General features: G+C 40.7%; 1 protein-coding gene across 1 annotated transcript; it reads left to right on the forward strand.

Annotated features, from left to right (window-relative positions):
* Positions 1-793: 793 nt before the first annotated feature.
* Positions 794-16,784, forward strand: LOC119011671 (activin receptor type-2B-like). The gene is made up of 11 exons (XM_037084991.1): positions 794-1,697; positions 3,817-4,024; positions 8,201-8,316; positions 8,676-8,827; positions 8,998-9,141; positions 10,000-10,143; positions 10,948-11,096; positions 11,886-12,000; positions 12,358-12,496; positions 12,748-12,878; positions 13,395-16,784. The coding sequence occupies exons 1-11, from the start codon at positions 1,646-1,648 to the stop codon at positions 13,587-13,589; spliced, it is 1,545 nt and encodes a 514-aa protein (XP_036940886.1). The 5' UTR covers positions 794-1,645; the 3' UTR covers positions 13,590-16,784.

Genomic DNA, 16,784 nt, shown 5'->3' on the forward strand with positions numbered 1-16,784 from the left:
ACTTTATCCTCGATTGCCTGTATTTTGTGGTATGTTGTGTGGATGCCTGTTTCCTGTGCACATTCATGTGAAGCCCTTTTCATCTCGCTGTACATGGTATAATGATAATAAACTCTCTAGTAGCCAAGGCTACATGGCGCTCCTGTAATACACATCTACAATGTTACATATTATTTGTCATTTATCATTATAAGACACTATAAAAAGAAAATTGTGTTTGGAAATTGGGGGAAGATTAATGTCCCACACTTCCTGTTTTGGGATAATAATAATACAAAAATGCTTAGTGATTCATTATGAGCAACACAATTGTGTTGGCTTCTATTTTGGTTTTTGCTGTGTGGGACATGTTTTATATTTAAGACCGTCTGATGGGTCGGACGAGTAATTAGAAGGGAATACATTTTTTAAAAAGCATTTATTGTATCCTCTTACTCCAAATTAGGTCAGCTATTTTTAGCACTCCCACTAATGCATAAAAGATCATTCAGATAAGACAAAAAACCCCTCTGAATTTAACATTTGTGAGGCTGTGAGAGATTTATCAGGCTGCGCTGGCTCTGAATAAAAGATATGGTATTACTTTAATACCTTAGGAGCTGATACATTAATATTCTTAGCTAAGTGTGGTAATATACTAGAAATATAATTAAAATACAGACTGTGTATGGCTCACCTCAGTCGACTGTGTGTGCTCTTATCACATTCATTTATATATTAAAAAAAAACAACAACTATCATTTATTTATTTATATTAAAAAAAACAGCATACACGAGCTGGAAAATCTCATTTCTAAACCCCAGGCTAAATATAAGAACCGAAAGAAGCCCGTAAAATACCAACTCTGGCCACAGAAAGTGCAAGTGTTGTATCAGCTGGAAGCGGGACAAACACAATCGTGGGAAAAAAAAAATTAAAATAAAATAAATAAAAATCTCCCAGCAGCAAACCTCACATTTCTCCTGCCGGGATCTGTTATTAACGGTGAAAATAACGCCATAAAACACCGAGGGCAGAAAGCCATTCGAGGCGTTCGTATCCGCGGTGTCGCGTTAAGGTCACTCCGCTGGCTGCCTGAATTCCCCTCTTTGTGTTTACACATCCGGGTTTTCCCTGTTTGCAGCCCATTCCCCATTTAGAAGCCATTTTGGACACAGATCAGTAACATGCATGTAAACCCGGACCGACCTCCCGATGCAGCGGTGCTACTATCCAAGTGAATAACTCTCGAGAAAAGGAGACCGTCTCGGGTGGTTGTTTAGTTGTTGCTCTTTCTTTCTTTTTTTTAAAGCAAGACTCCCGTTTTCGCCCTGTGGTTTTTTTTGGGGGTGCGGGGGGGGGTCCACTTCCGACGCGAGATGCCGCACCTACGGACGGACTAGCAGCAGCGTGGCGGGCAGTTCATCAGCTCCTCGTCGTCTCTTCTTGCAACATTGTTGCAGCGTAGCGGCTATTGACACGCGCTGCTGCTGCTGCTGCTGCTGCTGCTGTGGTGGTGGTGGTGGTGGTTAGGCTGCGGAGGGACCGGGGAGGCCTGTGGTCGTCTTGATCCCCCGGACTGATGTTGTATTCGGACGAGCCGAGTTTTTGAATGTTCGCGACGGAAAGCGAAGGGAAACCTCTGTGGTGTATTTAACGCGGAACATGTCTTTTTCATGGCTCACTTGTTCACTTCTTCTGGGAACTTTGTGCGCAGGTAAGCTCACCGCAATTTTAATCTGAATGTTATTGCAACAGTTTTTTTTGTTCTCCCCCCGACTGAAGCGGACGCGTTTCTTTGTTTTTTTGTTTTGTTTTGGTTTTTTTTTGGTCTGCGTACGAGTTTGTTGGTTGATTTTAAACTTTGCTTTAGAGGTTGATACTACCGTTCAGCTGTAGGAGGGGGGGTTTACTCTCGTAACCCAATGCATCTATTTCAAGTATCAAAGCAATACCGACGACTTTTTAATGTTATTTTTAATTTTGTATGTTTTGAGTGTAGAAATTGACGTTAAACCTATTCCTCCACGCCGAGACCCCCCCGTTTTTTCTTAAATAAATAAATCCGAATGTAAAAACTGTTGCGTCCCGGTGGCAGGAATAGAAGGCAGCAGCTGCACCAACATCCTGAAACCTTAGAGGCTTACGTCTCAGGTCTGCACTCTTGTTTTGTGGTCACAGCCCCCCGAACAAGAGCCTTCTGGAAAACACACTTTCTCTGGACGGCTTTCCCATAAATCCGTGGCGTTTTTTGTGTGTGTGAGTGTGTGTGTTTTCGAAGAGACAGCAGCCTAGGACTTTGTAACCACGTGAATTTTTGGCTCGTTATTCTTTTGTTTGGCTTCTGTTTTTTGTTTTGTTTTGCTGCCACTCACATGGCAGGTTGTATTGTGTGTGTGTGTGTGTCCCCATAGCTAGGCAGCCTTTTTACTATGACTTCACAACAATCCTATCCACATTCCACCTCCACCACCCAACTGTGTGTTTTTGAGCCCCCCCGAACTGTGATGAAATTTTCATTGAGCACACAGCTGTGGTGCCCAAATAGCGCTGTTGGCTAATGCCTTTATGGTTTATAGATTAGGGGCTCGGGAGTGTGTAGTAAAGCTGTGTTCCTCCAGTATGCATGTTGTGGTGCTGTAAGCCTCGGTAAGTGACAGAGAGAGGGGGGGGTGTTGGGCAGTGATCTTGTAGTAAAAGTCCTCCCGGATCATGTGACCACAGATATCAGAAATGCCATCTCGGCTCAATGGAGCATTGAGCATCTCTGCTGTGTGTGTGTGTGTGTGTGTGTGTGTGAGTGTGAGTGAGAGAGAGAGAGAGAGAGAGAGAGAGAGATGGTATGTGTGTGTGTTTTGTCCTTACTACCTTCCTTCTTTCCATCCTTAATAATGAGCATGATGTTTGGTCATTGCATGCATCCCTATATGCCATAATGAAATCCATTGTATGCTGCTGGACAACTAAGTGTATGTGTAAGTGGATGCGTTCCTGCCTCTGTGTGTGTGTGTGTGTGTGTGTGTGTGTGTGGAATGGGTTGTGGGGGTAACACTGGGGGATGGGCAGCCTCCTATAGGCAGGGATTTAAAGAGACATGCACTATTTTTTCTGTGAACAAAGATTAGGCATGGAACGTCCAGGCCACACTGTGAACGCCGCAGATGGCGTGTTATCGTCCTGGCTGTTCATCAGAAAAACACGCCTTACATGTATCGCCTCGAGTGTTTTTCCCGATGTTCGAGTCCACACACGCGGGAAGAATAAAAAACCCCTTTTCTATTAGGGAATTGTGCAACAGTGGGAGACTGACAGCTATTGTTATGTTTCGTCCTTGTTTCGAGGGGACTTTTTCCTGTTGAATGACAGTAAAGGCCCTTTTTAAATAAGGTCTTATCTGTCTGTCCAGATGTGTCACACTCCAGCAAGCTACAAGAGTCCTTATCTATACAACATAGCGTACAAGTAGCGCACCGGTGTATGCGCGTGGTGGGTTTCCACGCCACAGTGGGACATACCATTGTTTTTTTTTCCAAAGCTAATTAAATTCTGTCATTTTTTTTCCCTCCTTTCTAGTTGTTACTCTCTGAAAAGATCTTTTAGTGAATGGGATTATGCCAAACTACTATTCAGCAGCGTTTTTCTTAGCCCAGAGGAACTCCCTTTTTACTACAGAGAGCTCCCAAACTTGGCCATGCGCCAGAGTGATGATAGAGGCTCTGCTCTGAGATATTTCTTCGTGGCACAGAGCGGATCCTGCGCCATATGTCCGCGCTTCCGCCGCCGACTTTCTCAATTCATTAAGATGTGAGCTGACTGAGGCCTTCTGTCCATCACAGGGTACAGTCTGGGCGAAGCAGAGACCCGGGAGTGTGTGTACTACAATGATAACTGGCGCACGGAGAGGACCAACCAGAGCGGCTTCGAGCGCTGCGAGGGGGAGAAGGACAAGCGACTGCACTGTTATGCCTCCTGGCTCAACTCCTCAGGGACCATCAAGCTGGTGAAGAAAGGCTGCTGGCTGGACGACTTTAACTGCTATGACAGGTCGGATCACTGAGCGGGGTCCTCGCTAGACACACATTTACATTCATATTTGAGGTGTCTGCTCGCTGCCTTAAGTGACTGGCAGCAGGCACAACATAAACATCTGCATCTGTACTCACAATGTAGTCCAGCGCATCTTCAAACTGTGGGACCTGGAGCAGCTTCAGGACAGAAATAAACAGAGCGATTGTCTGATAAGACAACCCAAATTTGGGGAAAAAACAAGCAAAGATGACAAATAGTTGCTGGTCTCAGCCTTAAAAAAATGTAAGAAGTCACTTTTATTCTCTTTATAACATCCCTGCACACAAGCAATTTGATTTTGTTGGATGGATCAACAGATTTAACAATTTGGAAATCATCAGTTAGAGCTAAACACATCCATGCTTGAAAGACCATGGCATGAAGAGAAAAGATGGAGGCTCTATTACCAGATCAGCTGAGGTCCATTTGCAAAATTTTTTAAAAGGATAGTTATATTGTTTTATCACTAACTTCTCCATTAAAGTTTCAACACACATCTTTTAAGATAGCAAGCAAACATACAGACCTCTTCAGTTACATTGCATACACACAGTGACTTACTCCACGTGAAGCTAAGAATAGGATGGCATGGCAAATATTTTCATTATCAAACTAGAATGGCACTCAGCAGGACACATACCTTCGTCAAGGCCCAACAGTCCTCTTTAACGTAATCCAACCTGTCTAGTATTAAACTCAATAGTCCAGTATCATTTTTATTGGTAAACCACCCATAGCTGCTTAATGATAATTTAAGTTCACCAGATCTGTGACAGCCCAACAATGCAGATGTGTTGTGGAAGAACAATAGATTTTCACAAAGATCTGCATCATTGTACGCATTCATGGATACCAACCATGTCAATACTTCTAAATGCGAATGAATGCCCCGCTCTCGCAATGTTAAAGAAACTGAGAACAAATTCCTGGATCCGTCTCTTTTATACAAATCTGCACCAAATGTTACTGGTGTCTATTCTGGGCCCATCCTCCATCCAAGTTTCATGTAAATCCCGTCTGCACTTTTTGTGAAATCCAGTAGTCAAACCAACCAATCAACAAGCGGACATGGGTGAAAACCTACCCTCAGAGGAGGATGGTGATCATTTTCACTGCCAGTGAATCTGCTTAAGATTTTTGTAGTTATCTATAAAATGTAAGGAAATATTGTAAATATGGATAAAGCCCAAGATAACATATTGAAATAGCTTGTTTTATCCGATTAATGTCTTTATGGTTTAAAGATTAGGGGCTCGGAGTGTATAGTAAAGCTGTTCTTCTCCAGAATTCATGTGGTGGTGGTGTAAGCCTCAGTAAGTGACAGAAGCAGGGGGGCTGGGCAGTGATCTTGTCGTAAAAGTCCCCCCGGCTCATGTGACCACAGATATGAACTCAAAAGAATTTAAATTAATAACGATGCAAATCAAAAAAAATGCAGAAAACATATTTAAGAAGCTTATACTAGCAGATATAATCATGCAAGCTTGTAAACTCACTCAACTGACATTAAAAAAGCTTGATTTATTCTGAGGATTGAGTAATTTCTTCATAATTTCTGCTCTACTAAGGCATAGACAACTTTAGGATTGCACAATCAAAATATTATAGAAATATCAATACAGCCATGGGCAATATCTAAATCATAGAGGCTGCAATTATTTGATGAAGGTAAAATGTTTGACAAAACAGCATGATGGACATAATGACATACTATAGGACTGCAGAGAGGCCCTGTGCCACGCATTTTTTTCTCCTGTTGTAGGAAAACACGCTTGTTTAGTGCAGACTTACAAATGCCACATCATTAGTCATTTCAGTGAAAATTAAAATTCAGAAACGATCATTCTCACAGATCCTAAATATCTGTCACAGTACTTGCATAATGACTTTATTTTACCATGTTGTACACCCCTATTCAACGCATAAAAAAACAATTTGTCCCTGAAAAACAGACTCTTATTTGTGTGTGTAAAAAGAATTAACTGTTAGAAACCAATAGAATGAGTATGTTATTGTAATTTTGTTTTCAGCCATTCAATTATGTGCTTCTATAAATGTGACTGCTACTATGACAGGCAACTTGACGCACTTATGTTGATCCGCAAGGACTACACTCAACCAAAAGACATTCAGTAGCTTTGCTGAAATTGGTTTTGTACAAATTTGTAGGTTTAGACACAGATACATTTTCCTTGATAGTTTCAAGGGAAATGGCTCCAATCTGAAGGTGCTGTTGGCTGTAATTATAACTGTAAAGGGGATTTAGTGAGACCTGAAAAACTCAGTTTCACAGAGTGAAAAAAATTAATGACAGAAAATGAAGAGCAATGAACAGGTGGGCATTTCTTTCTAGTAAGTTAAAGGACATTGTTGGAAAGATTGATTATGCATGTAAGTGCACTTCTTCAGTCGTTTTCATCAAGTGTTTAAAACCCTCGTGTGACTCATACACTGGCAACTACAAGTGTAACAGTACTCAGAAGTCATGGCTCAGTTCATTTAAATGTATGTTTTGTTTGTGCTACAAAAACAAAGAAATCTTTTTTATTTAAAAAAACAAAACAAAACAACTGAGTAAGTAATTCAGACCGTTAAAAACGTCATCTTCGATCCTACAGGTTTATAAAACAACCTTCTAATAAATGCTTTTCACATGAAAAGGATCCTTTCTTTTGAAAAGCAGCTGCCTCGAAAACATTTTTAAGCTGCCTGCTATACAATTACCTGCTCAGTGAGAAGAGAAAATGTTCTTCCTACTTAAACAGCCTTACAGTACTGATGTAATGATGTCACAAGCCAGTAGCTCATGAATGAGCTGAACTGACAATAGTGCACATGTCAAAGACAGACATAATGCTCTTGCTGGGGCCCGAGGTTCATTTTATTATTTTTATTATAGAAATAAGGAACATTTCACATGACTATGTATCACACCGAACGAACACTGAACACTTTCTCAAAAGGCAACATATCACAACAGGATATAAAACTGAAAAGCATTTCTTTATTCTATGAAATCGAATCATCACAATAAAAATCATCATAATCCAGAGTAACACAAAATAAGGTTTCAAGTAGTTCCACATTGGCTTTATTTAGACATTTAATGCACTCATATTTGAATTAATTATGTGATGGTGGAGCAACGCCATCACACACTATCTCAGAGCATGTTGCTAACAGTGATCGGCTAAATGTTCCCTGTAACCTTCAATACTCTCTCCATTATGTTTTAAAACGACAATTATTGTTGAATATTCATCTGATAGTATTGAAAGTGCCAAAGCTTTTACATAAAACAAAACAAAAAAAGGGGAAAAAAAAACCCACAACCATGTCTTCAACCCAAAGCTATACAGATATTTACATTATTAAGAATGTGTAGGTTGGTTTATATAAACTGTTTCTGCACCAGCACTGTGTATGGTAGGGATGAGCGTTTTACACAAAAATCCTATTTGATAATAACTAGGGACTATTGAAGATTATTCCAAGATCTGCTCTTTGTGTGTACTGTAGCATATATTGGCATGGATTTATACTGACCTTGTGTAGAAAAGACTGTTCTACACGTTTTTACCAGAACCTGGTAAAAAAAAAAAACATGATACTTGTTTGTTTCATGTTATTTCACACTACCTGTAAAAACAGGGCAAGAAACTAAATAAATAAAAGCTTATTTTATGTGCGTAGGGCCTTTTCCCTCTTTTGCCTTTTGTGTCAAAACAAATATTGAGTATTTTTATTTTTTTTTCAAACTAGTTATCAAAATTAAAATTCTGTTATTGTGATAGCCTAGTTTCTGGATGTTTGTGATGCATCATGTGCATCAGTTAACATGTAGTACTCGTGCACTGTACCATGACGGCTACGCACGAATGTATGAACCGTTACACCATTACAAGTATCCAGCACCAAGGGTTGAAGCGTGAATTGAAGACAGTAACCTGACAATACTCAGGACAAATGTTTCTTTGTCTGTTGAGTGTTAATGTACAGCAGAAGCAGAGGGGAGAATAACAACAGTCAGACACAAGAGTCTAGATCACAAAACACTATGTTAGGTTGACTATCACGAGTTTGACATGTATCTGGTTTCCATGTTTTTGTTTATTGAAACAATAATGTAGGTGTGTCATCTACCGTTTTCAGGCAAGAGTGTGTCTCTATGGAGGAAAACCCTCAGGTCTTCTTCTGCTGCTGCGAGGGCAACTACTGCAATGAACGATTCACCCACCTTCCTGACATGATTGGCAGTGGCAACCGAGGTGAGCAGCAAATGCATCCCACATATAGTATAGGCAAAAAATAGGTCTCTGCTTTTCCCCTCCGATTAGTAGAAGTGAAGCTTAGCCTTGCATGTAGCAGTAAAAAAGAACATTGTGTATTCCACATGATAATCAAATTGATGGTTCATTTTAAAGACTTTTTCTTGTTGTCCTTTTAAATGTAGCTAATATGCTAACCATTCACAGTACTTTGTATTTTATAATAAATGTAAAGAGTACACTGAGGTCATTTCTTTGTTCATGTGGAATTGCAGCCTTCAGTACCTTTTTTTAAATTTGAATTTGCCTGGAACCTACAAGCCAGAAAGCTGGTTAATTATTCTGTTTTCCTTTGACAGTGAAAATCCGGCCTCCACCCAGAGTGCCCTCCCTGCTCAATGTGCTGGTGTACTCCCTGCTGCCTCTCTGCGTGCTGTCCCTGGCCCTCGTCCTGGCATTATGGATGTATCGCCACCGCAAACCTCCCTACGGCCACGTAGACTTGAGCGAGGTGAGAGAGGCTGTGCTCCTGCCGTTTAAAGTGGTGATCACGAGATGGGTGTCTTTTCTGGGGGGTTTTGGTACTGCTTATCAATCGTGGTGGCCACTGCTGCTCATCCGTATTATTCTTCCGTTGTACAGTAGAAATGAAATTTCAACTGGTTTTCCTGGTCTGTTCAGGATCCTGGACCAGCTCCTCCATCCCCCCATGTGGGCCTGAAACCACTGCAACTGCTGGAAATCAAAGCTAGGGGGCGCTTTGGTTGTGTTTGGAAAGCCCAGTTGATGAGCGAATATGTTGCAGTAAAGGTCTTCCCTGTTCAGGTACGTCAGGAGTGTTAATTCGAGGAACCTGTGTAATGTTGTATTTTCTTGAATGCTACTTTGTTGTTCCACTTTGCACCTATCATGCATCAACATAAGTGTACATTTGAGTCCTGTGCTCTTTGAAGGCCTCAAAGACTTTTCTTTCCATCTGGATGAACAAATATCTCATCTATTGCCTAATTTTAAAAAAAGATTTCAACCTATTCCTCCAGTTTTGATTGTTCTGCAGGGCTGTAACTAACGATTATTTTCATCAGCAAATCAATCTAAACAAATGCCCATCACAGTTTCCTAAAAAACAAAATGACATTGTCAAATTGCTTCTCTTCTCCAGTTTATGTTTCAAAACATAAAGACATGCAAAGTCATAACACATTGCTTCTTTTTGAAATCACAAGCAAGATATTCACATGCTAGTTTGTAAGAAACATGTATATAATGGAAAGTAAGAAAAACATAGTGTACAATTTCATCTGTGTTGATACAAAGAAGAGTATGTACAAATACAGCAAAGATTTTTGAAGTTGGTTTGTGTGCACCTTGGGAAACAGATCAAGGATCTTTTTTTGTCATGCGGCGGATGGGTGTTTTTTTTTTCTAACTCATTCAGATGGTTAACAGTCTCTGAAGGTTCTGTAAATGCCTTCATGGCAGTGGTAATGTTGTTAAAACAAACTCCAAAGAAGTTGAAAGGGTGCAATATAATTTTTCCAGCGCTGACTTGAATGTTAGCACGTGAGAGGCACTAACTGGGGCTAACTGCTTTGTGTAACATAAACAAGGAACCCATTTTTCTCTTCCATAAGTGCACGTTTAAATCACCAAGACCTAAATATGGCTCCGTGCTGTGTGTAGGATAAGCAGTCGTGGCAGAACGAGCGGGACATTTTCTTGACTCCGGGGATGCGACATGAAAACCTCCTGCGTTACATCGCTGCAGAGAAGCACGGAAGCAACCTGGAGACGGAGCTGTGGCTCATCACCGAGTTTCATGAGAGGGTGAGTGCACGCCTCTGCACGCACACACACACACACACACACACACACACATACACAACCCATATACAGCAAATTCATGGTGAGGTATAGGGGCTTTTTTGTTTACTGGAACTGCTGGACATTTTCCAATATTGGCAGGGGCTTTTATTTACCTCAACAAAAGAGCATCACAGCTTTTATTAAAGAGGATTTTATTACTTACGGCAGGTCTGCACTCACCCTGTATACCTCCGAGTGATAGAACTGTGTTGTTTAGATTTATATAGCTTATTTCTTTAAGCATGGAGTGTAAAAGTAATAATAGCAGCAAGCAGTTAATAATACAATTTGACTGAACGCCTTGAGGCAACCAGAACATCCTGTTCACTGCTATTCCCTACAAAGGTATTAACAGGATTAAACAATAATTACCATAAGCACAAATGTGGCATTACATTTGTGTAATGACTTTAATGCTTGCCCTTGTAGCACCTTCTAATCATGGCAGTGGTAAAGGCGTGTTTAGTTACAGTTATTGTCTCAATGCCATTAGTGCATGTGTCATCCATTGGTCTGCGTTCTATGTGTTTCCATTTTTGTCACCGTTTTTAATGATGTTTTAAGCTATACCATGTGAATTTAGACTCCTCTGGCAATTTATCAGGTCCACACTTTTCTGCTGTCAAATGAAGTGAAACACACAGCAAAAAACAATCTATTCCAAGGCTACGGTTGGCTATTTCCCAGGACTCCAACTGACAGTAGAATGAGATTCCTGTGCACCTATTAATTCTTTGCTCCTGAATCATTTATGCGCCACTGCAGGGCTCATTGACAGACCACCTGAAGGGTAACACTGTGACCTGGAGTGAGCTGTGTCACTTAGCAGAGACCATGTCCCGCGGCTTGGCCTACCTCCATGAGGACATTCCCAGCTACAAGGGAGAGGGGCCCAAACCCACCATTGCACACAGGTACAGAAACCATTAACTGTTCCTCAACCTCAAAACACTCAGTGCGTTTACATGCACATCTTATTCAGATTACAGCCATAGTTCGACTATGCCACTCAATCAGACAACTGCAATTATCCGAGTATACATGGTGAGAAAATCGGATTATTGGGCTGGAGCATGTCACACCCCGGTACGCTAGGTGGCGCTGTACCCAGTTCAACTAGTGGTAACAGAAACGCCTCCGGCTGACCTCTTCACGTCACCAGCTGCCTCGGCATTCAAGAAAGATGACGTGCGAAGAGCGAGATGAAGCTACATCTTTGTACACTTTGTATATGGTGTACATGATAATTACAGAAACTAGATGCACAATGGTGCTCTTTCTTGCAGCGATTTCGGAGGAAAGACGCCGCCGCCCGTTTACTTGCGGCTCACGGCCCCGGGGAAAAATGCAAAAATCCGATCTGGTCCGCTGGAGCGTATACATGCAGGAGCAATGCGACTATCAATCGAATAATCTGGGTGCTTTAATTCGACTATGAGAAATCCGATCTGGTCCGATTTTAGTCAGACTAAGGTGTATACATGCATCTTAAAGATCCGATCACATTCGGACTAACCCAGTAATTCGTTTTGTCAAGTGTCATGTAAACGCACTGACTGACTACAAAGTCTAGACTGCATTTGATTTTAGATGAAGCCTTTTTATTAGGACTGCCTGATTTAGTAATTTTGCCTCAAGTCCATGGATTAATATGTGTGACTAAACATCTCTGTAATGAATTTGTCCTCAAATTAATCTTCCAGGGACTTCAAAAGTAAGAATGTGATGCTACGAGATGATTTAACTGCAGTCATTGGAGACTTTGGTCTCGCTGTGCGATTCGAACCAGGAAAACCTCCAGGAGACACTCATGGCCAGGTATGGAGTCACTTAAATACTGTTTTTTTGTTTTGTTTTTTTTGGGGGGGTATCTCCCACTAATTCTCCCACCAGGAGAATCTCACTAATTGTATTTTTAAAAAGTAGTATAAAACCCTTTGCTGCATTCAGTAGAGTCAATTTACCCAGCAGCAAATCAGGATGTTTCTTACTAAAGCATTGTTTGGCTTTGCTTAAACTGCCTTATTCTTAGGTAAATTACCTTTTGTCCAGCATGTAGAAAGTTTCAAAATGTGTAAGAAAAAATGTGGAAATCTTTAAATAAGGGCTCCATATTTGGCAGTTGTTGACACACCCTTCATGCACATGAATGTTTACAATCTATTGTCATTCCAGGTGGGTACGAGGCGTTACATGGCTCCAGAGGTGCTGGAGGGAGCCATCAACTTCCAGCGAGACTCCTTCCTGAGGATAGACATGTATGCTATGGGCTTGGTGCTGTGGGAGCTGGTGTCTCGCTGCACAGAGGCCGACGGTGAGTTTAATGGTGTAGGAATGCTGCTTCACCCACAGGTGAAAGGTCACCGTGCTGCAGGCTGACCTCATAAACAAAGAACTAGGCTTTATTTTGTCTGGGAAAGCCATCTGATTCAGTTTAGAAATGTGTTGTGTCTTTAAAGAGAGAGTGATAGTTTGAGATAATTAAAAATCTAAACGCTGCACTCTTTACTTGACATGATCTCCTTGTAATGCTTTCTATCCTGTGGCCTTTCTGCCCCTCTACAGGTACGGTTGGTGAGTATATGCTGCCGTTCGAGGATGAAATAGGCCAGCATCCCTCCCTGGAGGATCTGCAGGATGTGGTCGTGCACAAGAAGATGCGTCCAGCCATCAAGGACTTCTGGCTCAAACATCCTGTGAGTAATGGTGGAAGAATGGCTCCTGCAGTTTCAACAGCAATACCAGGATGTCAAGCATCCTTTTTTCCAGTCAAAGCAGCTCAATCAGCTGACGTCATAGTTCTCAGAATTGGTCCTGAAACTTCGTCAGTTATGTTTTATAGTATTTAGGTCATGGAAAAATTGAGAGATTTCTGGCCTATGAAATTGATTTTGATCATGAAATGATTAATGATCGAAACATGAAATCAAATTTAATATGATGGTAAAGTGAAGAAAGTAAGAACAGATCTATTGCTGAGTAAAAGAATTCTGTAAAGTGTTTTTCGCAATCGCATTTATGGTTTCAATTTAGATGTGATGATAAAGGCTTCAAGTTTTGGATTTAGGTACTTTGAAAGTGCTTGAAACGTGCTTAAATTGGACTCTTAAAAAGCTGCTCAGATTTGAAACTTGTGCACAAATAAACCGCCCTGTTTATTAAAGAAGGAAAACTGAACCACAGCCTGACTATGTTCTGGTTCGTTGCTACAGGGTCTGAGCCAGATGTGCGAGACCATCGAAGAATGCTGGGACCACGACGCAGAGGCGCGACTGTCGGCTGGCTGCGTCGAGGAGCGCATCGGCCAGATCGCCAGGACGATCAGCAGCACTACCTCAGACAGCCCCGTCTCCATTGTGACGTCTCTCACCAACGAGGACCTACCTCCCAAAGAGTCCAGCACCTGAACGGGGCGACAACCATCCTTCACCTGAGCTCCTGACTTATTATTTTTTCAAATCCAAACTCAGCGGATCTCCGTGCATATTTAAAAACATAAAAAAAAAAACAACAAATAGCAACGTGAATGCAGCTGCTATTTTATCCCAGTACTGGTATTTCTTTTTCTTTTTTTTTCATTTAAATGTTTTAATGTCAAATCTTACTAACACATCCATCTGCTGTAGTAATAAGTTATGCGAAGGGCACATCTGATAACACCCGTGTGTCAAATCTTAAATGTCGTCATTACCTCATGTATTTTTCTTTTGTGTTAGTCTATTTTTATTACCTCATAAGTTGTTATCTCTGTTGTTTTTTTTTTTTTTCCTGTCTTGGTCATGATCGTCTGCGGCCAAATGAAATGAACCTTTGCTCCAAACCTCGGACGATGTGCTGCACACCTCGGAGGAACCGTTTTGAGACTGTTAGACAAAATATATTCATCTTCCTCAGGGGTCGAAGCGTCTCGATTTTTAAACTCGAGTGTGCTCCCTTATTTTAAACCTGTGAATGCCTCTGAATGGGATTAGGAAATAAAGAAAAGGAAAAAGATCAAAAAAATTGGAGCACGCCTGTTCTAACGCAGGGGAGGAGCTGAGGTGGGAGCGCTGAGCAGTTGTATTGGACGTTTTTGAACTTTTTTGAAGATTTCGGGACAAGTGTCTTGTCCCCGGGGAACTACCTCTCAGGTATCCAGTAGGCTTCTTTGGAACATTTTCTCTAAGTTGAGAGCCAAGCTATCCAGCTAGCTACCATGGACATATTCCTGGATTTGTTTTTGTTTTTTAATTGTAGAAATTCAGAGTTACTCCTTTGCCAGTGCCAGGGGCATTGACAGATGCTGCCTGGAGTTGCAATGTTACACATTCTTGATTTTAACTGTCTGCGTGTGTGTGCGTGTGTGCGAAGACTAAATGATGTGAAGATGTATAGAGAGTGCGTTTTTAAAAGTAAGAACTATGGACAGATAGATGAGGTTTTATCCTAGCGAGGGCCATACTTGAGTAAGCAACATGTCTGTTTTTAATTTTCATGGGTGTTTGTTCAATAGACTCAGTTGGACACCAGTCCCCAGATACCTCAGTCACTGTACATCATGCAAGGAGAGCTCAAATGGTTGCCTTTGTCTCAAATGCAATGCCATAGTTGTACCATAACATGAATACCATACATTGAATGTCCGTTATGCTGCTGTGACTATTCCAGGATACTCAAGGATTTGTAGATGTACATGTATTCTTTGTTAATATAACGCTAATGATATTATGTGAGGCTAATATTCTGTTTTCGTGTTTTCTTTTTTTTTTTGTTTTTTGTTTTTTTTGACTGGGTAAGCCCTCAGCTGCTTACTCCTCCAGACTGACCTCAGATATTCTGACAAGTACCTCAGGCTTTTTCTACATGTATATCAAGTTGTGTTATGTATTTTATTGTGTTTTTTAGTAGTGGAGATATTTTATTGCCGGTTGGGCCTCTTTGTTTGTGGAGATTTTTCTTTTTCTTTCTTTTATCTCTTTTTTTTTTTAAGAGCCTGACCAGTTGTCACGGTGTTAATGCTGTATAAATCTAAAAGAAGAGAGTCAGATTCTTGTAAATAGACCTGTACACACAGTTGCCGAACACTGATCTGATTTTTAAAAATACAAAATCAGGGCATTAATGTTTTCATTTCACAGAAACGGAAAGGGATATCTCATTTCCACCCCTACATATTTAAAAGTCATTTTGACAACTAGCCCTGTGATGATTTTTTAAATGTGTGTGTGTGTGTATATATATATATATACATAGATATATACATATATACATTTTTTTCTTTCTTTCAGATTTTACCAGATTGGTGGTTGTGTTACTGATTTCTATAATAATGGTTTCAGTTGCTCTGGATCAGAAGCTGTGTAGGTAGCACTTGCATTAGAAAGTTTAGTGTGATTATCATCAAAAACACAAAAACACGTTTAAAAAAAAAAAAAAAAAAATAGAAAAGGAAAAAAAAAATAGAGTCCTTGATGGTTTGCTGGCGGCTTCTGTGATTGGCAACTTGCTGGGTTTGCCCGTTTTGAACAGTATTACCTCAATATTAACCTGCTGATGTGATAGTCGGACTTGTTCAGTGATAGTTTAGCCACGTTGGACAACACACAGGCTCATCTGTTGTGCTTTGATCAGTGCTGTGGAAAAGATGGTGATTTTAACAGTGGTCTGTTACGCTTGCTCCTGTGCAGTTTTTTGGTAAAGAACGTGTTGGGGGGAGATGCAAAAAAAACAAAAACAACAATCACTACAGAACAGTGTTTTTAGTGTTATGAAAATCATCTATGTGTCTGTAACCACATGATTGATTGATCGTGCAGCCCCATTACGATTCATGTAAACGATGGCATGTGCGTGGTCTGAAGGTCCAGCAATATTTATTACACAGCAATAGTCACGTGAATATCATAGTTTATGTAATTAAACTCTGCTGTGACTTAGCAGTTTTCCTCTGCGGATCAATAAAAGTCCATCTCATCACACCTGGATCATGTTCTAATGGGGACACGTTAAATCCTCCCGATGGAAGAAACGGACAGAATGCAGTGTGTGCGTGAGCTGAACGTGACCCAGGTGCTTTCACGTATTGTGCCAGAAAAACGACGATCACGAAAGGAAAAAAAATATATCTGTTGTGATCGGTCGTTTACCTCCAAATGCTGTCTTACACCCAGCTCTTCTGAACAGAAAAAAACCAGTTACCTCATGCAGTACCTCGTTAGTAACACTAACATGGAGTCAGTCTCATCTTCAAAAAAAAAAGAAAAAAATATCAATTATCGTGTATATATTTACTTGACAATTGTAAAGGGTTTCTTCCTTTTCATGTGTGAATCCTGTGAAAGCAAAATCCCCTTTTTTTTTTTTTTTAAATTTACAGTCAACATATTGTTCAGTTCTCGTAGTGTGAATGGGTGCTTGACTGAATCGTGTGACCTTCCCTGTTTATGTGAAGAAAGAAAGTGTGCCTGTGTGTGTGCGGTGGGTGTGTGTCGGTTGGTTTCACTAAAACAGTACGAATGGTAACTTTATCTGTGAGTTGAAATGCTTAGAAATATAAAGTAGATGAGAATACATCCATCTTTTTGTATATTAAAATAAAGACAAACACTGATTAACCATGTGAA

This window comes from Acanthopagrus latus, chromosome 21 (assembly GCF_904848185.1).
Source record: "Acanthopagrus latus isolate v.2019 chromosome 21, fAcaLat1.1, whole genome shotgun sequence".
Lineage (NCBI taxonomy): Eukaryota > Metazoa > Chordata > Actinopteri > Spariformes > Sparidae > Acanthopagrus > Acanthopagrus latus.